Source organism: Mastomys coucha, unplaced genomic scaffold (genome assembly GCF_008632895.1).
Source record: "Mastomys coucha isolate ucsf_1 unplaced genomic scaffold, UCSF_Mcou_1 pScaffold15, whole genome shotgun sequence".
Lineage (NCBI taxonomy): Eukaryota > Metazoa > Chordata > Mammalia > Rodentia > Muridae > Mastomys > Mastomys coucha.
The window spans coordinates 60,233,328-60,254,472 of record NW_022196897.1 but is presented as its reverse complement, the minus strand read 5'-3'; the positions used below and the strand labels follow the sequence as shown (position 1 = coordinate 60,254,472).

The 21,145-nt window shown below is 41.2% G+C and overlaps 1 protein-coding gene across 5 annotated transcripts in view; it reads left to right on the top strand.

Annotated features, from left to right (window-relative positions):
- The window catches only part of Gpr155 (G protein-coupled receptor 155), a 44,414-nt gene extending 27,571 nt beyond the window's left edge, over positions 1-16,843 (top strand). For 4 of the 5 annotated variants that reach the window (XM_031370629.1, XM_031370626.1, XM_031370628.1 and 1 more), the window contains 6 exons: positions 3,497-3,601; positions 6,128-6,264; positions 7,959-8,054; positions 10,265-10,329; positions 11,395-11,532; positions 16,309-16,843. In XM_031370629.1, the coding sequence (XP_031226489.1) occupies positions 3,497-3,601; positions 6,128-6,264; positions 7,959-8,054; positions 10,265-10,329; positions 11,395-11,532; positions 16,309-16,609 (842 nt within the window). In that variant the 3' untranslated portion in view covers positions 16,610-16,843. Of the gene's footprint in view, positions 1-3,496; positions 3,602-6,127; positions 6,265-7,958; positions 8,055-10,264; positions 10,330-11,394; positions 11,533-11,906; positions 13,681-16,308 lie in introns of those variants that run through there. The other variant, XM_031370630.1, reaches the window with a different exon arrangement.
- Positions 16,844-21,145: the final 4,302 nt, after the last annotated feature.

Genomic DNA, 21,145 nt, shown 5'->3' with positions numbered 1-21,145 from the left:
CCCCCACCCCGCCCCAGTGACCCATCGTTTCTGGGTCCAGTCTAGCCGATGTGAAATGGCCAAACCGACTTTCCTCATGAGCTTCACTCATATCCGGCTCCTGCTGTGGTGCAGGTTAAGACCCTCGAGTCCCTCCAGGACCCCATAGCTCCTGCTCAGCCCCAGTTCTTCCTCCTCTCCCTGTGAACATCACCAAACTCTCTGTGCTTGTCCCCAGACTGGCGCCTTTGCCACCTCTCCTTCCTCCTGCTTCTGCTGCATAGCCCTTAAACCCTGGCTCACCGACAAGCTGAGATGATGTCATCAGAATTTTATTCTTCCAAGCCTCTTGTCCGTGTTCCTTTTAAAGCAGAAGTTCAATGACGTCTTTACTAAAATGCTAGAGGTTGCTTTTCCTAAGCCCAGGCTACTTCTGCGATCATGCCCAACCTCCCTCCCTTTCTCATTTTATTTGCACTTTGCATTTATACTCTAAACCAGTCTGATTTCGGGTCAAGCTAGAGGACCACCACCTTCACATAGCCGGCATTGTCTTCCTTCATGAATGTTTTAGCTTGGCTGCCAAAGGTTAACATCTCTGGGAAGCACTGAACAAGGTTCGTAAGAGACCCTTGGGAGACTTTAATGTTAACCTTTCACCTGACTTTTAGAAACAGTAAAAGACTGAACTGTAGACTTAAAGCCCCATTAATATTATCACCAGCAAGAAAACTGATTTGAATCTATGTTGTAAAGAGGACAGCTATCTGCTATGCCCATAGCAAACCTACAGTATTTATTCTTTTATCTCCTTATTTCATAATTTCATTACAGTGGATTTCATTTAGTTCATTCTGTGGTACTGAAGCTGAACCCAGGGCCTCATGAATGCTGGAAAAGTGCTCCCCCTTCTCCCCACCCTACAAGCTTCTCTCCCTCACCTTGAGCTATACCCACAGTTTCTCCTTTTGGTCCTGTCTCCCTGTTTTATAACAGCACATATTGATTTGGCCCATAGCCCGTAAATACCACTTCTGGCTTGTCTTTATCCCTTCAGTTCTAGAGTGAGATATCAGGCTTACTTTACATACTTAGAAATGTTATTTTCCTGTGGAAATACAGAAGAGTGGGTGGGTAGGTATACCAGGGTTTTCTGACGCTATCATGAGAACTGCTTGAGTGAAATATTTGCTTATTTACCTGTTCACTCGTATTCCTAGGGTGTTAAAAATCTGTCTGGTTATGTGTCTCCCCTAAAACCTGCTTTCTTCTGCTTTATTAGAAGTGCAGACACAAAACACCTCAGATGTCCATCTTGATTTTAATTTGATTCTTCAACATAGTTTTTCTATTTCAGTCCCTTGTTACATATTTGCTAGAGTCCTATGAACTTTGCATTACAAACAGTGTGAAATTAGGATCACACTGTAGCCAGACTTTGCTACTGTGTGAGTTCTTCTCCCCGCCCCACCCCCACCCACTTTACCTCCTTGTTTCACCCATATCACTAAACAGGAGGGAAAGGATAGAGCTGGGAGAGAGAGAGATCCTTGAATCTAATTTCTTTCTTCTTGATTCTTCTTTGAGCACAACTACTAACAAACTGCAACCAACACCCCTGAACAACAACCACCCACCCAAGCTATGGAACCTTAGCAATTATCTAACTCTGAAAAGTTCCCAGAATTCCAAACATCTTACAGTCGCTGACACTATCTGCAGCTGTCAGAAACCACACCTCTGCTAGAGCACGAGGCAAATCATAGTGAGCTGCTTGAAGTAGCCCCATAGCCCCACACCTGGGATTAAAAGGAAAACATATTCTTGCAATAGTTTTGTGTGTCTTTTAAAGAAGCCAAAATCCCAGACTTCTCACTACATCACATTGTTTTAGTATGTGCACAAGAATTTGGTTAATATGGTGAGAAACAGATGGCTCGGTGTTTAAGAGCACTTGCTGCTCTTGCATTGGGCCTGGGTTCTGTAATTCCAGGTCCAGGGAATCAGATGCCTTTCTGGCCTCCTTGAGCACTGGACACACACATGGCACACATATATACATGTAAGCAAAACACTCATGCACATGAAACGGAAATATATAAATCTTGGAAATAAAATACCATTTGTTTAATAAAAATATGTTTGGCTAATAAAGAGAAAGCTGATGGGCTACTGACAAGCCCTTATATTTGAAGAAAAAAAACTGCAAAACAGTTTTTTTTGTTTTTTGGGGGGGGGGGTTATTGGTTTTTTTTTACAGATTGCTCACTGTATGCATGTGTATGTGTGTGTGTGTGTTTGTGTGTGTGTGTGTGTGTGTGTGTGTGTGTGTGTGCTCATTCCCTATAGATGTGTCATTGTAATGTGCTGGACTCATGTGTTTTCTTATTTTTTATATCCTTTTATGTAATTTTATTATTTAAACCTTCATGTTTCTGAAGAGGTAGGCTAGATAATTTATTTTCTCTTCTGTTATTCTGTGGTTCTCTTTCTAACCTTGAGATGGCATTATTATCTTAATTACAAAGACATTTGTAATGGCCTACACATAATAACTTTTATACATTGAAATCCTTTTGTTTTTAAGAATATCACAGAAGTACATTATCGATGAGAGGTTAAGCCTAAGTGTTACTCATTTTTCTAACATGTACATTTTAATAGTTTTATCACCAAAATTATTACTCTATTAATATTGCAATCTATGTCAGGAAGCACTATGTCTATGTAACTGTAAAAAAAAATTTAAAGGGTACTCTGTAAAGTTATCTGAGGAAATAAATATATAAAATGAATCTATAAACAAACAAACATGTAAATATAATAAATGAGTAGAAACAGAGGAGAACTACAGCCGTGCAGCGCACGACTCATGGTGACTCATGGATAACAGCCTGCCTGTGAACTAGTCAGAGCTCTAGCCCTGAGTGCTTGAAAAAAGCAGAGAAGTGTTAGGATGGCATCTGCCAGACTCAGGAGATGCAGGCGCCTGAGGGAAGTGACTGCGGGATGGACTCAGAAGAGGATTTCATCAACAGTGTCTGGATGCAGCTTCCGGAGGACTGTAAAGAACTGTCCAGAAAGAAGGGGATGTCTTTCGTGCAACAGCTGGGGTGCACAGACGGAGAGTCCGGCTCACAGGTGGCTTTCATTTAGGCCAATGTTGGTTTGACTTTTCCATGGTAATCAGCAGAGCCGTTGTGTTTATGAAAGTGATGAATGAGAGTCTTGTGTTTTAGAAAATGGTTCTGAATTCTCGGTTTCCAAAGTGCAGTGGAGAGGAAACAGGGTTGATAAAAACCTTTCTCCTCATCTCATACAGCAAGGGGACAATGTAAGGGAGCTGAGCGCTTGCCTGACCCTGTTGAATTGCTCACTGCACGCTGGGATATGTGCCCATACAGAAAATGTTTCCACGGAGACAGCAGGAGTGGCTTGGTGATGGTTTGGTGCCTTTGAACTTGGGTGTCTCTGTTGTGGGTGCACTCTCCCTTCACATTCTGTTTCATCTTTCTAGGTTGCTGTTCTTGCTCCTTGGGGAATGGTGAATTAGGCTGTCCATCAATAGAGCCAGTAACGAACTCAAGTGCTAGTGGGCCTGTGCCTTCTTCCTTTGAGAAAAGTAAGTGCCCAGGGACTATGAGGATGGACTTAAGGGTGGGGAAAAAAGAACCTCTTTATGTGTGAAAAGAACACTCCCCAAGCTTTCTATTGAAGCTGTACACTGTAGCACATGGCTTGAGAATATGTTTCCAGTGAGATGGGGAAAGTTATAAGAAGATCATAATCATAGAGAATTTTAAAAATAAAATTCTTAAACATAGTATTATAATAGGCATATACATTCACACTTCCAAATAATTTAACTAACCTGAAGTTATAGCTCAGGGTTAAGTACTTGCCCAACAAGCATGAAACCCTAAGTTCAAGCCCCAGGGCCTTCAAAACAAAAACAAAGATTAATTGAAGTGATAAATCCAGGAAGTTTCCCCAAAACCTATTGAACTGCCCCTTAGTTTTATTCTGTAGGATCAGGACTAATTAATTAGCTCAGATCTTTCATAATATTCAAGATGTAATAATAGTATATTTGTTTCATGTCAAAATGGGACATAATAGGGTATTTGGGGCTCATATGGATTTATCACAGATAAAACTTTATTAATTTAACCTTTAAAATTATATGTAAACTCCCCCAAGTTCCCTCTCTCCATTCACTTCTGATGGCTATTTTGCTTCCCTTTCTGAGTTAGATTCAGCCTCCTTGTTACTTAGCTTCTTTGGGTCTGTGGGTCATAGCATGGTTATCCTGTACTTTATGGCTAATATTCATTTACAAGTGAGTACATACCATGCATATCCTTTTGTGTCTGAGTTACCTCACTCAGGATATTTCCTAGTTCCATCCATTTGCCTGCAAATTTCACGATGTCTTTGTTTTTAATAGCTGAGCAGTATTCCATTGTGTAAATGAATCATATTTTCTTTATCCACTCTTTAGCTGAGGGACATCTAGGTTGTTTCCAGTTTCTGGTTATTACAAATAAAACTGCTATGAACATAGTTGAACAAATGTCCTTGTGGTATGGTAGAACATTTTGGGGGTATATGCTCAGGAGTGGTATAGCTGGGTCTTGAGATAAAATTATTTCCAATTTTCTGAGAAATCACTAGACTGATTTCCAAAGTGGTTGTACACATTTACACTCCTAGCAGCAATGAAGGAATGTTCCCTTTGTTCCATACCCTTGTCAGCATTTGCTGTCACTTGAGTTTTTGATCTTAGCCATTCTGAAGTGGGAGGGGAGGCAGTTAAGATGGAATCTCAGAGTCATTTTGATTTGCATTTCCTTCATGACTAAGGACTTTGAACATTTCTTTAAGTGTTTCTCAGCCATTAGAGATTCCTCTACTGAGAATTCTCTGTTTAGTTCCATATTTCATTTTTAATTGGGTTATTTGGGTTGTTGCTGTCTAATTCCTTGAGTTCTCTGTATATTTTGGATATGAGCCTCGGTTGGATGTAGGGTTGGTGAAGGTCTCTTCCCGATAGATAGGCTGCCATTTTGTTCTGTTATCTTTTGCCTTGCAGAAGCTTTTCAGTTTCATGAGTTCCCATTTACCAGTTGTTGATGTTAGAGCCTGAGCTGTTGGTATTCTGTTCAGGAGTTGTCTCCTGTACCACTGTTCAAGGCTATTCCCCACTTTCTCTTCTATTAGATTTAGTGTATCCAGTTTTATATGGGGATCAGGTGTGAAGACAGTGTGGGGGTTGTGGGGACTGGGAAAGAGAAGAGAAATTGGTGTGTCTGTGGCAGTGGGATGGGGGTGTATCTCTGGGACAAGCCAGAGAGACTTGGGATGGTAGAAACTCCTTGGAGGCTGTGGGAGTGACCCTAGCTGAGGAATATGGAGCGTGAACTGGCCAACTCCTGTAGCCAGGTGGGACTTGCAGTGGAGGGAGGGGGACACCAATCTACCCACAAAGCTTTTGGCCCAAAATTTGTCCTGCCTACAAGATATGCAGGGATAAAGATAGAGCAGAAATAGAGGGACCAGCCAATCAATGACTGCATCAACTTGAGACCCATCCCATGTGAGAAGCCAACTCCTGACACCATTGATGATACTCTGCTATGCTTGCAGACAGGAACCTAGCATAACTGTTTTCTGAGAGGCTTCATCTAGCAGCTCATGGAAACAGATGCAGAGACCCACAGACAAACAATAGGCAGAGCTTGGGGAGTCTTGTGAAAGAGATTGGGGAAAGATTGAGGGAGATGAAGGGCTCAAGGACACCACAAGAAGACCTACAGAGTCAGCTAACCTGGGCCCGTGGGTGCTCACAGAGACTGAATCACCAACCAAAGACCATGTGGGTTGGACCTAGGTCCCTTACAAATATGTAGCAGATTTGCAGCTTGGTCTTCATATGGGTCTCCTAACAATTGGAGTGGGAACAAAGACCTTTGTTGAATATGTAGAAGGAACTACTGCTTGTGCATGAGAGACTCTCCAACATAACATGAGGGCATTCCCAGGGTTACTGACAGAACCTGATTCTTAGCCAAGAGGGGCTTCTGTGCTGTTTCTCTTGGGAAGTCATCTTGGGTTTGAGATCATTACAGCTGTGCTCACTGTTTTGTAGCCGAGCACTGTGTGAGCCGCTGTGACTCCCAGAGCTGCGTCCTTGCCCAGGAAGAAGAGCAGTACCTGCAGAGTGGAGACCCACAGCTGACCCGACATGTCCTGCTGTGCTTGCTGCTCATCATCGGCCTGTTCGCTGTAAGTGTTCCTTCTGCTTCTATTTGGGGTCAGTTCTTTAAGATTTGGCTTCTCTCCGAGAAACTTCATTACTATTTTGTAAAAGAGTGGTGGGTAGGTCATCTGAATTTTAGCATTTAGCTAGATGGGGACAAGGGATCCTCAGTTGCCCAAGCACTCTGACAGTCTATTCCCTTACATCATTTATAGACCGAGAGTGGTCTATACTATTGAACCTAGGGTTTTTCAGAACAAAGTATTTCCATGATATATGCAGGACTTGTACTCCTGACAGTGGACAAATAGCTGAATCATCTCCTGAAAGATATTTTTCAAATAAACTTTTAAAAGTAAATTTTGGGGGGCTAGAGAGATGGCTCTGCAGTTAAGAGCACTTGCTGCCCTTGCAGAGCACACACATTTATTTGATTGTCAGCATTGACAACTCAGTTCTGGGGATCTGATGCCCTCTCCTGGCCTCTGTGCACCAAGCAAACATATGGTAAACATACATGCACACAGGAAAACACTCACACACATAAATCTTTAAAAAATATTTTAGTTATTAAAATCTTCATAGTAATGAGAAAATAGAAAAATAACTATTACACTAATGCCTTCTAAGCTTTTCATTATTATTATTATTATTATTATTATTATTATTATTATTATTATTATGCTGGAGATTGAACTCAGGCGTCATAGATGTTAAGCAGAAGGTGAACTACTGGCTCTAATCGCAGCCCTGCCTACTAATTTTTTAGCAAACTCTGCATGGTTGTAATGGTATGTTCAGGCTTCTGTGTTGCTTTTTGTCACCTATGTTAAACAAGGTCACTTGATTGAAGTCTCTGGAGTCATTGTTTAAGTGTATTTCCCAATAACCACAGAAAAGCAATACCATAATTTATTCAAGTACTTCTTTATTTTTAATTGCTCATAAATTTTTCAAAATGCTCTCTAAAGTACCTCCAGACATTGTATTTTCGATTAGTAGAGTCCCAAAATTGAGAGCCCTGCATCGGCGTCTATATTTCTATAGTGTGAGTTATACTGGTTCTTTAAGGGCTAGTGCATATCTATGGAGTCCTCATGCCAGCATCAAGTACTGAAGGATTTTTAACTGTATAACTTGTAAGTACAGTACTTTTTATCCTCATTTGCGAATTATTGGTTGTCACACTTAAACCATCCTAATTCCTTAAGATGGCTCAAGTGTCACTTCTCTAGGGATGGCAGATGGGCCAGAAGCCTCTGTAGCCCTTCTGGCCTTTACACTCGGACACTCATATCACAGCACGATGCAAGCCAGCACCCCTTAACAGCCATCTAAGAACAAAAGTCACAAACCAAGAAATGCTGCCAAGAGCTGCTGCTTGGTGATGTAATTGTTTTCACTGTGTGAGACTAATTTTAAAATCCGTCCTGTGTAGGCTAGCCGGCAGTCCTGATAGCTTATGTAAGCCTCTGTATTGTGGCGCATGTCTTCTCGCTTCAAACCTGATCAGAATAGACGCTGTTTGAGTGGCATCTGTCAAGAGGAGAGGTTGAAACCTCTTGTTTGAAAGACAAAGCTTTTACATTCTCTTGATGTTTTTCCCCTTTAGTCTTTTTTTCCCTCTAATTATTAGCTAGCTAAGTTATACTGTGGGCTGGATGGAGAGAGACGATTCCCAGGCTTAATTCTCATGTGCTCGTTTTGCTCCCCTTTGCAGAATCTCTCTAGTTGTCTGTGGTGGCTGTTCAACCACGAGACGGGACGGCTCTATGTTGAATTACAGTTTTTCTGTGCTGTGTTTAACTTTGGCCAGGTATTTATTTACAGAGAACTGAGAGGGCTCTGTTTTCTTGGGTGAGTCGATTGGGGGGGTGGGGTGGGGGGTGCAGATGTTGTTTTCTTTTAAATTGAAAGGGTTTAGTTTGTCTGTCAGCTGCTGACGCACATGACAGCTGACAGCTGCTGCCTGTCTCCCGAAGAGATGAATTATTATATTGGTTAAAGTCATCAGAATGTTCACTGAGTGTTTCAACCAGAAATACCAAATACTTTATTTTGCTTTGGTGTTGATATGAAGAATGATAATTTAAGTAGGAACAAGATGCCCTCAAATTCTTCCTAAAGTTCTTATGATCTTAATAACTCACTTTGGAAAATAACTTGCTTCCTGAGCCTTTAGTCTGACCACTTACACTACTGAACACCAAATGTGTTTTGAATGACAGGAACTTAAATAAGCATTTTAAAAATCATGTGAGTTGTAAATAAATTTTAGCAGAGAGGGTAGTAGCTTTTCCTTGAGAGTCTACCAAGTACCAGCTATTGTTAAGGATTTTACATTCATTATCTCATATCAACACCAAAATACCTACAAAAGGGATAGGACCATTTCTTCTGGCATGCTACTATTAAAATTGATGTTTAATGCCTGGCATTCAGAAGACTCTAGGTTAATCCCGAGCACTGGGACAAAAAGGAGCTAGTTAAAGAAAAATAACATTTTAATATTGGGAAATATTTGATGTGCAAAGTTTAAAATTCATCTCTTCATCAGCCTGCTTTTCTTACCCCTTCTATTTTAAGGTGCTGGGGATTGAATTTTCACTTGCGGTTTTGTACATACTGACAAGTGCTCTATACTGAACCATATCCCCTACAATATCTATATTGTTTAATTAGAGAACATTCATTCATAAACTGAATATTAACTTGAAAAATACTGTGTTGGAAGTGACTGCCTGTTAAATTTGAAATATTTTGCTGTATTTGCCAGTTGAGAGTTGTCGGTTTATGCTCCCACATGCTTTTGTCTTTCACTGACCGCTCAACATATTTCTTGTTCATTTTGACATTGTTATTGGAAGAAAATTAACAAAGTATAAAGAAACATTATGTAATCAGTTTATTACAGACAAACATGGGCACCCCAGAATCACCTGATACCAGTCTCACTGCGTGATACTATTTAAGATCTGGCATTACTAACTATAGAATGCTAGGCCGAAAATTCACAGTCCGAATGCCCCCCACCCCCACCCGCACCTCGCCTTTAGCATTTTGCACTCAGAAAGCCCAAGCTTTCTGAGCCAAGCTAGGAGAGGAGTTAAGCGAGCTCAGTCCATAGGCCTTTGCAAGAACAGAGCAGGAATGTTGTCCTTCAGGTGCTGCCTACACAGCTTACGTCTTTTGAAAGGCATGAGAAGACAGCTACCTCTCCAGTCCATTTTTCTTGTACAGACTTGATGTAGTGTGAGGTATTCCCTTCTGACAGTTTGTAGTTTAAGAGTAAGGACAATCAAGTCCTTCGTGCGTGCGTGCGTGCATGCGTGCGTGCGTGCGTGCGTGCGTGCGTGCGTGTGTGTGTGTGTGTGTGTAAGGGTAAGGTAGGGTATGTATTTGAGTACAGTTGCCTGTGGAGGCCAGAAGGAGGTGCCAAATCTGGAACTGGAGCTACAAGCAGTTTTGAGCCACTCAGCATGGGAGCTGGGAACTGAAGAATAGCGGGCACTCCTACTTGCTGGGCCTGCCCGCTAGCCTCATATAACAGTGTGCAAAGGACCACACTTGCAAGGCATAAGTCTTTGGGGAACCTTTCATATCTACAATATAACACTAAATGTATTATAGTTAGATATTACTGCCCTTGTTAATTATATTTATGAAGTTTCAAGAGAAAAATAATAAGTACTTAGGCACAGTGAGAGGGATTTTCTTTTCAAAGATGGGGAAACAGAAGCATGTAGGCTTTAAGAGATTCCACTTCCTCAGTGAGCTGTCACGCAGATGCAGTTTCAGCACTGGCTTTCCTCACCATCCTAATTACTAGGGCAGGATGATTGGAAAGAGACAGCAAGCAGGGTGTCATGTATGCCCACAGACACTGAGCCTACATCTGCTCTGGATGCTGAATTTCAGATGTTGCTCTGATCACTATTGGCTTCTTTTTCACTCATTAAATGTCTTAATTTCTGTCTTCAGGTTTTACTGTTGAGTTCAGCCAGAATAACTGTTTTCTTCCCCTAGGGATTTATTTCCTTTGGAATCTTTGGATTGGACAAACATTTAATCATCCTACCTTTCAAAAGAAGGTAAATTCCGTTTCAAAATAAGCCCGTGTACCTAAAAGTAATGAGGTCATTCTATTAAAATATTGATACCTTTGTACTTTTGTATCTGCTAGGAGACAACTAAATACCACACAGAGGTTATCTGTGAAATCATGTGTTTGTTGCAAATAATTGCAGAGAACGTATTGGAAGAAGTATTATAAATCCAGCAATGTAATTTGCATTTTAACAAGAGCTGACAGGCACAGACTTCTATCCATGCTATTAACTGCATACAGTGAAATGAAACTTGCAAATGGAAGTAGTCGATGGTGTGTTCCCCCATTAAAGACTACACCTGATTGTTTCTCTCCCTTTGACAATAGGCTTTCTCTTCCTATCAAACTGAGAGTTTGCAGAAATTTTAAGGATTCTCTCAACTTTGGAGGTTCTGTTTGCTTCCTGACATTTTTTTTAATTAAAATCAATGTTTGTTTATGAAAAATAACAATGTAAAAGTTTCAGCTTATGGGATGGAAAGAGAATCAGGGAGAGTGATTGCTTTTCATTTGCTCTCAGGACAAATTGCACAGACACTAGAAGTACTAATGGGATCCTTCCCTTTGTTCTCCGTAGTCATCACCATCACACCATCTCATTCAGCTGTCTTTGCTAAGGGTCATAATCATTTCCAAAAGGAAAGGGTAACAGGAAAGCCCTTGAGCTTAGTCACCAGCTTCACAGAGCTGGCCAAGTCAATTGTCAATATTTGTGTTGGCTGGACAGACAGAAGGGACAGGGCCTGGCATTGGTTTCTGTGGTACTAATATTGGAAATGGTGAAATAAAATCCCTAGGTTAGCTTGGTTGGTTTAGTTTCGGGTTTTAGTTTCTGAGGCAGTCCTGCCTAGTTTCTAAGTTGTATCTGTGCTTAGAACCTACAAGGGCTCTGGAGATTCAGAGATCAATGAAATCCCAGTGTGGATGACAGAGCTCTGGTGATAGGTTTTGGATCAGCCACCTGCTGAGGCAGATAGGATCTTTGCACACTTGTTTTCTTTCCTTAAAAAAAAAAAAAAAATTGGCTGGCTTAAATTTTGGTTTTCAGGCTTGAGTTCCTGTGGAACAACAAAGAAGCAACAGAAGACAGAGAAGCCCCAGTTTCCGAGGAAATAAAAATGACCTGTCAACAATTTGTACATTATCACCGTGACCTGTGCATCCGAAATATCGTCAGAGAAAGAAGGTAAAGTCAGTCCAGGGTTCAGAGACATAGATTCCAGATTCTGAACATGAGGTTTTAATGAGCTAATAGTTGATTCTTGTACTGTCAGTCAGCTTCTGATCTCTCTATAAAATGTGAGCTGCAGAATTGTGGTAGGAGATTAACATTCTCTACATGTTGGCTATTAGTGTCTCCCACAAAGCACTGACAAGCATCAGCTCTAGAAGAGATTTCCTATTCTCATCCTCCTAGTACTATGCCGCTTCTTATTACTAATGACGCTGTCAGGAGAATGAAATGAAATTTCTGCCTCTTAATTAATTCTATGATTTTTATTTCACCCCAAGTCCTATTCATTATTTTTTGACATTATATTTATTCTTCTAATCCCCCAGGTACAGAATATGCTGCAGCAGGAAATGATGAACTATGTATGAATAATCAAATATTATGGTGTTGATAGTTCTAGTTGTATTGAGGAAGTAAAACTAAGAAAATATGAAGAACCTAACACATTTATGTGTATTTATAAAAATTTGGAGATTAGTATTCAAGATAGTTCATTTTTAAGCTTCATACCACTGTGCTCAACATGCATGCCATCACAATCACAAGAATATAGCCTGGCGAAGGAAGTGTGGGGGGCGCTCACCGAGTATTAACATTTAAACTCCTGAGCTGGCACTTCTTGGCTATGTGAGCCTTGGCAAGTTCAGTTCTCAAAATCTCAGATTTCCTTTTCTTTGAAGAATCCTACCTCTGGGGCTGGAAAAATGGCTCAGCAACTGAAAGCACTTGTTCTTACAGAGACCCAGCTTCCTAGTTTCCAGCACCCACAGGGAGGCTCACAAAAGTCTGTAACAACAGTCTCAGGGGATCCGACTCCCTGTTCTGGCCTCCTGGGCACCAGGCATACACATAGTACACATACATACATGGCAGACACAACACTCATGCACATAAAATAATAATAAGTAAACCTTAGAGAAAAATCTAACTTTGGTGGCCTTTGATGTCTGTGACGAGCCTTGCCCAATGGCCAACAATGATGAACTCTGAGAAAAAGCTACTTTTCTACCTTGAAAGGCTGAGCATAATTTCAGGATCTATAGATAAATCTTTAAATTTTTTTTATTTTAGAGAAAATTCACATTATCTGTCAGAGTATTGTGCTTGCCAACTGTCAGGAAGCAGAGCTCTTAACATTTGCTGAGCTCCCAGGTCCCAGATGGCTGGATGGGCCCCAGATGCTATGAGGCAGCTCATCCCTGCTCCTGCCCGGGGTCTGCAGCCTGCACTGTCACACTCACTGACACTCTGTACTATTCCATAGGCTCCTGCCTGGTCACAGCAATCAAGGGCCAGAGACCCTCAGTCAACGCTGGGGCGGAAGGTAGAGCCTCGATGTTGAAAAGGCCCAGACACAGACTCTGTCCTTGAAATTTCATGTATTTGAAAAGATCTCTACATCATTAACTTCTCTCTGATTTGTATATGTGGAACTTTGTACTTGTGGTAAAAATGCTTTAGATTTTTCCACACCTATTTGTCACCTCATCTTGTTCCTCACCCTCTATTTCCTGTTGTCAGGCACTTTAGATTTCACAGCTTGATTGGCGCCTGTTGAGATTCTTGCTGTCTCGTGCACATTTGTATGAAAATGTTCATAATTCATGTCATTGGGTTTTTTGTTTTGCATATCCTTCTCTTCTGTATCTGCTCATACTTAAGGCAATCCAAATTTGCATTAGAAAGACAAATATTAAATGATCAGGAAGCTTTAAATAAAACTCAAAGCACACTTCTTAAGGCAGATTGGTTTTTACTGTTAGTGGGCATGCCTGTGGAGGTCAGAAGAGGGTGTCAGATTCCCTGGCAGCTGGAGTTACAGCAATTCTGAGCTGCACGGTAAAGATGCTGACAGCTGAAGTGGGGTCCTCTGGAAGAACAATGAACACTCCTAACCACTGAGCCATCTCTCCAGTCCCACACTGTACTTTTAAACTCTTGGGTTTGCTGTAGGCCAGAGCTCACTTGCTTGCTCCTTTACTCCCAATGAAGCAAGTGGCTGCACTGGCTGCCGAGGGGAGGAAACTATTTGTGGGTACTATAAGTTGAAAAGAAAGCTTAATTTTGTTTTAATTTAATAAACTAAGTTAATAAAAGGAATTTTTTCCCCTTTGAAATAGAGTCTTGTTATGTAACCTATTCTCAAACCTGATCCTGCTGCCTCAGCTCTCAAGTGCTGGGATTATAAGCATGTATCACATGCACGTGTGCATGTGTGCGCACACACACACACACACACACACACACACATACACACACACAGACACACCCCTCTAAAAGTCATTTATAAAAATGGCTCTCTGTAAAACAGATAAAAGGCCTTCTGGGGAGTTGCAGAGATTGCTGAGTAGAGTCCCCCTACATAAGCACAGTAACTTGACTTGGGTCTATAAAACCCATGTGAAAGCTGACTAGTGGCCCATGCCTGTAACCCCAGGCCTGGTGGAGAGAGAGTCTAGCCAGAAGAGCCTTAGGAGGCTCAGTGAGACTGTTCCAATAAAGATGGAGAGCAACTGAGGAAAGACACCAACACTGACCTCAGATCTCCACGCACATGTGCACACACTATGTGCATATGCATACACACACATACATACAGAGAAAGACAGAGAGAGGGAGAGAGAGAGGGAGAGAGAGAGGGAGAGAGAGAGGGAGAGAGAGAGGGAGAGAGAGAGGGAGAGAGGGAGAAAGAGAGAGAGAGGGAGAGGGAGAGAGGGAGACAGAGAGGGAGAGAGAAAGGGAGAGAGAGGGAGAGAGGGAGACAGAGAGGGAGAGAGAGAGAGAGGGAGGGAGAGAGAGAGAGGGAGAGAGAGAGAGGGAGAGAGGGAGAGAGACAGAGAGAGAGAGGGAGAGAGAGAGGGAGAGAGACAGAGAGAGGGAGAGAGAGAGGGAGAGAGGGAGAAAGAGAGGGAGAGAGGGAGAGAGACAGAGAGAGAGAGGGAGAGAGAGACATGCTACTATTAAAAGATACTTCTGGGGAGCAGATACTTCTGGCTCAGCAGAGCACTGGCTGCTCTTCCAGAGGGTCTGGGTTTGATTTCTAACACCCGCATGGCATCTTACAACCATCTGTTAACTCCAGTTCCTAGGGATCTGATGCCCTCTTCTGGCCTTTGGAACTGCATGAATATGGTGCCTACCAGACATAAATGCAGACAAAACTCCCATATGTGTATCCAATTAAAAAAATAAATTAATTAAAACCATTATAAAAAGCAGATTAGCTAGAGTTCTATTATCTTAATCTATGCTAATTAATATAGTATCCACATGTCACTCATAGCTGTTTAAATTCTTGAAAATTAAACCAAGTTTAAAACTTCTTGGGGGCTGGGAAGATGCTTGGTAGATGCCCCACAAGCCTGAAGAATGGATTTGCAATCCTTAGGATCCACATAAAAGCTGGGCAGGTATGGGGGCTTGCCTGTAATCCCAGCAGTGGGTAGACAGATGTCTGGGGGCCATCTGGTGAGCTAGGCTAGCTAGATTGGGTGAGCTCCAAGTTCAGTAAGAGACCCTGCCTCAATAAATAAAGTGGGGAGAAATCAAAGTCACCCACTGTCTACTTCAGGTTTCCACGCGTATGTGTACATACATGTACCCCACATATAATACATTTAAACATGCATAAACACAGGGATACACACCACACACATATACATGTTGCAGGATACTGAATCACATTGTGAGCCCTGAGATTGTGTTATTTACTGGAAAAAGCTATTTCTAGTTGTGGTGTGGCTCAGCCTTAGCACACACCTTTAATCCCTCTGGCTGGAATACAGACACGCCCTTAGTACACACCTTTAGTCCCAAGCAATGAAGGTAAAGGTAGTTTGTAGAAGTGATGTCTAATTGAATGGCAAAGTGATGAATCAGAGAAAGAGTTGACAGAATAGGATATGCTTAACTATCTCGAGCACAGGGAGAAAAGGGAGGCTAAAGAGAGCAGTGCACAGAAAGAAAAGGAAAGCAGGAGAAAGAGAGACAGAGACAGAGAGAGAAAGAGAGAGAGAGAGAGAGACAGACAGACAGACAGACAGACAGACAGACAGAAACAAGCTAGACACAGGTGAAGACAGAATGAACCAGAGGATGAGGAGCCAGAAGATCAGAACAGATTGCTGGAGTTCTGTTGAGGCCAAGCAGAACAATTCAGCAGAAACTAAAAGAAGCCTGATTGAATCATTCAGCTTGGAGTGGAGTTTGAGCCAGAACAGCTGAGTTGAACTAGGCAGTCAGAGATCAGAAAGAACAAGAAAGGATGAGCTTCTTCAGAAGTAAGTCTCAGAGGCTCAAAAACATTCTAGGCATGGATTAGATTATATGGAGGTTAGAAAGCTTTCAGGACTAGGCCTACTTTAATCAGACTGAGGCAGTGGGCCAAGACAACAATTACATCAGACAAATAAAATTACTTTTACCTATATGCATGTGCTTTCCTCCAGCAAGCATATTTCTCAGGCAGTACACTTACCTATGTCACTTTTAAAAGTGTTTGTTCTCACAAGCACTACTGGCATACTTTATTTTCACCAGAGGGACTTTCTAGGGTCAGGCATGCCAACAGATCCTTCATTGCTTCGAACAGCTCCATTTCTGTCATGCTCCTAACTATCACACTGTCTTTCCTCATTTCCTTTTTATTTCTCTTTGCTCATCTTCTATCATGCAGTGCTGATACCAGAATTACAGAGCATATGGCTGAATCATTCCTTTGACACACAGGTGTGGTGCAAAGACCTCTGCAGGGACCTTCTGTGGCTGTGACCTGGTGAACTGGCTAATCGAAGTCGGCCTTGCTTCTGACCGTGGTGAAGCAGTGATCTACGGAGACAGACTGGTGCAAGGCGGAGTCATCCAGCACATCACCAATGAGTATGAGTTTCGCGACGAGTATTTGTTTTACCGATTTCTTCAGAAGAATCCTGAGCAGGGTCCTCCTGCCGGGACTGTAGGTGGCCGCCAACAGGACAGCTATAAAGAAACTGCTCACTCATCTCCGCCCTCAGGCTCCCCTAAGACTTAAGTTCCAGAGAGAGCCCCCCTGCACCTCCCCCAGGAATCATGCCCTCTAGCCTCATATCTGATCCTTTTAGCTGTGGGACCTTGGGCAGGTCGTCTCTTCTGTAAAATGACAAAGGGAATCCTACCCTGTATGGACATGCTATAACTTTATGTGTATAGAAAGCACGTAGAAAACTGACAAGAGAAACCATGAAGTTAAAAGTTATGATAATAAATACAATAGTTGCTATAGATACCGCTATTGTCCCAATATTTTTAAAATCATTTCTTTCTGAAACTGTTTGTTATAATTACAAAGTCAGCATCCAACTGGCTGTAATTTTAAATTGCCAAATTTGGCAGGTTTGCTGCTCTCAAAATGAACCTTAAGACAACTTTACATTTATCAATAACACTTCCCCCAACAGATTTTTATTTATTCTAGTAAAAGGTTTTATTTTCCCTCCCACTCCTTTGACAAGTACTACCCATTCAAATATTACAACTACTGTTTTGGTTTTGAGACAAGCTCTCATGTAGCCCAGGCTGGCCTCAAATTCCCTATGTAGCCAAGGACAGCTCTTAACTCCTGATCTTCCTGCCTCTGCCTCCTGAGTTCTGGGCTTATTGGTATGTGCCAACATGCCTGGCTAATCCCAGTATTTTTTAAAAAGTAATTTTTAAATTTATTTTTGATAAAACTTCAATTTTAAAGGTTTGTCTTTTCTTGTCTTCTATCTAAACTACTAATGTGTACCAATACAAAGAGAATAAGAATGTTAATATTATTATATCTATAATCTTCCAAGGTAAACATTTTCAAGTTCATTTAAATATTCATTTAAACATATTCATTTAAATGTTATATAAGAAATAATGCCATGAGATGTGCTGTTTCTGGTAGTTTCAAAGTATACTGTAGAAGAAAAATCTACTTTAGTCCCTGCATTGAGAAAGTATATAGTCAGGAACTTAAGATTCTAAACCTAGCATCCTACATTTAGCATTTAGTCTTTTTTGGGTCCATGTCTAGAAAATTTGTTAAGTTTAAAAATTAGTAAATGTAGCTTAGTCCATTAAGATTTTAAAACAAAATGGCATGAATGCAGATAGCTCCTAAGCAACAGGAAGGCTTTTTTCCAGGTGTAAAGGCTGGTTGTGTAAGAGTAGGCAGCTGAGCACTTGGCAAGGCCCGATTTCAGGTCCACTGACAGAGCCGCCATGGTGGGAGGGAAGGCTCTGGATGAGCAAACCGCATGTTGACACCTCTTTTCTCATGAGCCACACTTCTCCAGGTCACCTCACTGGGGCTGGGTTTTGAAGAGACATGTCCAGATCATAACAGCCTCAGGTAAAGCTTTACTCTCCGATAATTTGCACATCCTTTGAACTGCTACTTAATTATTAGATATCAGTGATGGTTTAACTTATTTTAAATGTTATTTATCTTATTTTAGTGTTTCATATATATAAAAGCCATTTAGGAAATTATTTATGGGGTTAGTGCCCTGGCCCTTTTAATGTAGCAAATACACATTAAAAGGAAACCTTGCATAGAAGCCTAGTGTATATAAAAAGAAATGATGTTTATTTTATGTTATGATCATGGACTTGGGATGTTTTAGGCAGAACTATATTGCCATAAAACTTAGGGGAAAAAAGAGATATGCCCACACTGTACTCCTAATGCCCAGTGGTACGAGGAAGCACCTGCCTCGGCTGCCTTGAGTGACAAGACAGAATTCATATATATGCGGGCAACCCGAATTCAAGTGAGGAATTTGTTTTGTTTATGAATAACCATATTAACTATGCTCTCTCATTTGCACAAATGGAATCTGAAACATTACTGTCCATGGGAGATTCAAAAGAAAGCCATGGATCAGAGTGGCTTGCAGTCTTAGATGATAAAGGCTTTTAAGCCACGTTTTTAGGATTAAGGATAAGCTAATTTTATTAAATGAAAATATTTGTATGTTACTTTCTCACTGACAGCACGTTTCTCAATAAAATACCTATTTTAACTTGCATTGTCGACATCTTTTCCTTGAATAATCCAAATAGTGCTGCTACCACACAAGTTTTGTCTGTGAATTGTGTCTGTAAATTTTCATTTCTTATCTCATATATTCTATCCTGATGGCAGTTTCCATTCCCTCCCCCACCTCAGTCACCTCCTCCCCTCTTCCCCAAGATCCATATCCACTCTGGTTCCCCTCAGAAAAGAGCAGGCATCCCAGGAACATCAACCAAATGGGCATAACAAGCTATGATGAGACCAGGCACGTGTCCTCATATCAAGGCTGGACAAGCAATCCAGTAGGAAGAAAGGGATCCACTGAAGTGCAAAGTTCTTAGGAAACTCAGTTGTGTTGCATGATGTTTGTATGGAAGCTGTCTTGTGAGAGGATGTTTTGCTGAAACAGGCATGTGAGAGGGCATGTGATGTTTGGAAAAGAGTATACGTAGAATCCCACAGTGAAAGGATGACCTTGTATTGCTATGCCAGTCTTCTGTGGCTGTGCAACGTTTCACTGGTTTTTGCTAGTCTTTGCTGATCTTCACTTCATAGAGAGAAACAGTCCAAAGAACTTCTCATGGTATTCCGGCTGATTCTTGCCACTTCCACTGACTTGTCAATTTGGTGGGGCCTTGAGGTTTCTGTCGGATTGAGCTGCTACTACCAATTACTGTTTAGTGTTTGCTATTGGACTGGACTGCTGATATCCTGACAACAAAGATTGGAATCACCCCAAAGGACTACTTCTAAACAGGTCCACAACCCCCTTTCCTACTAACCTTCTTTCTCCACTACCTCTGGTCAGTGGCCTAGAAGGGAGGTTGAAGCATTTAAGAACCCTGGTTAAAGTAGATTTTAAAAATCTAAGTCTAATCCCACATGTAGGCAAGAGTCAGAGACGATCCCTGTCCCCACTGTTAGGATTCATTCCCACAAGAACACCAAGCTATTTAGCTGTCACACATACGCAGGCCCCTAGAGGCTCCCTGATCTCCGAGAGCCCCCATAAGTTCCAGTCATGATTCTGTTCTCATGGTGTCCCTGGCCCCTCTGGTTTCTCCTTTCCCCTGCTCCTTGGATCCTTCCTCCTCTTTCTCTTCCTCCTCCGTAGGACTCCCTAAGCTCTGCCTAGTGTCTGTGGAATTTTGCATCTGCTCCCATCAATTGCGGGAAGATTCTGCTAGGTTGCAGTCCCAGAACACTTTGCCCTGCAGTCAGACAAAGCTTTCGTGAGTTTCCTGGAGTGATCTCATGACCTGCTTCTACAGAGTTTGGAGCCATGGTCAGTAAACAACTTTTATAAGTACTTTTTAAAATTGGGCATCCATGGTCAGGTGACAGCCAATGTTGGAAGCACAGTCCATGCTCATAAGATCTTGTTGTTCTTCAGGGAAAGGTGGGCTTTACATTTCCACCATCATTTTAATAAAAACCTGTTCTTCCAAGGTTTCTCTGTATAGCCTTGGCTGTCCTAGAACTCACTCTGTAGATGAGGCTGGCCTCAAACTCAGAGATCTGCCTCTTAAGTGCTGCAATTAAAGGTGTGGCCCAGCATTTTAAAAGTATTTTGTAAAAGACTGTTTAGACATATACAGCCAGTGGTGGTGCATGCCTTTAATCTCAGCACTTAGGAGGCAGAGGGAGATGGATCTCTGAGTCTGTGGCCAACCTGGTCTACAGAACTGAGTTCTAGGACAGCCAGCACTATACAGAGAAAGCCTGTCTCAAAACAAACAAAATAACCACTTTTACAAAAAGAAACTTTGTTTCTAAAATTTCATCCTGTACAATTATTTTTAAGGAAATGTTTTGGAGCTTAATATATAAACTTATATTTTTATCAAAGATCAAACAAACCAATTTTATGTAAAACAAGTTTATTACTTTTTATTTTTAACAACAGATGAAATTTAATAAAACATTAAAATTTCTAAAATATACTCCAAGGCATTAATTATCCACACTGAGTATACCGCAGTGAAACTCTCTACAAGTTAACTCACATATCCATATAATCCTTGTATTTTCTGGGTTTGAAACTTCGATGGGTACTGAGTTATACAGATAAATTAGCTAGCTAATTTACTCAACCTTACATTTCTGTAGAAAGGCCTGTATAAATTCTTTTTTTAAATTAATCATTCCATTCATTTACATATCAAATGATATCCCACTTCCCTAAATTCTTTTCACTGGTATTTGAATGTTCATTTAGCAAATATTATATAATATCAATGCATCCAAATATAGTACTGAACAATAAGCTTTCATGGAACTTCTATTCTACTATGAACTAATTAAATGTATGACTAATTTGGAGCCACATATAATCTTGATTCTATGGAAGGAAAACGCCTAAGAAAGTCACTTAGCAAGTTCTAAGACTAAAAAGATCTACTCATATGACAGGGAAGTATCTACTGTTGCTGGAGTTAAGGGCTTTACCCCAAGAACAATGAGCTCTTAAGAGGTTTACACTTGAGTGCTGGGAGGGGCTGGAGAAATGGCTCAGGGTTAAGAGGCTTGTTCTTGCAGAGG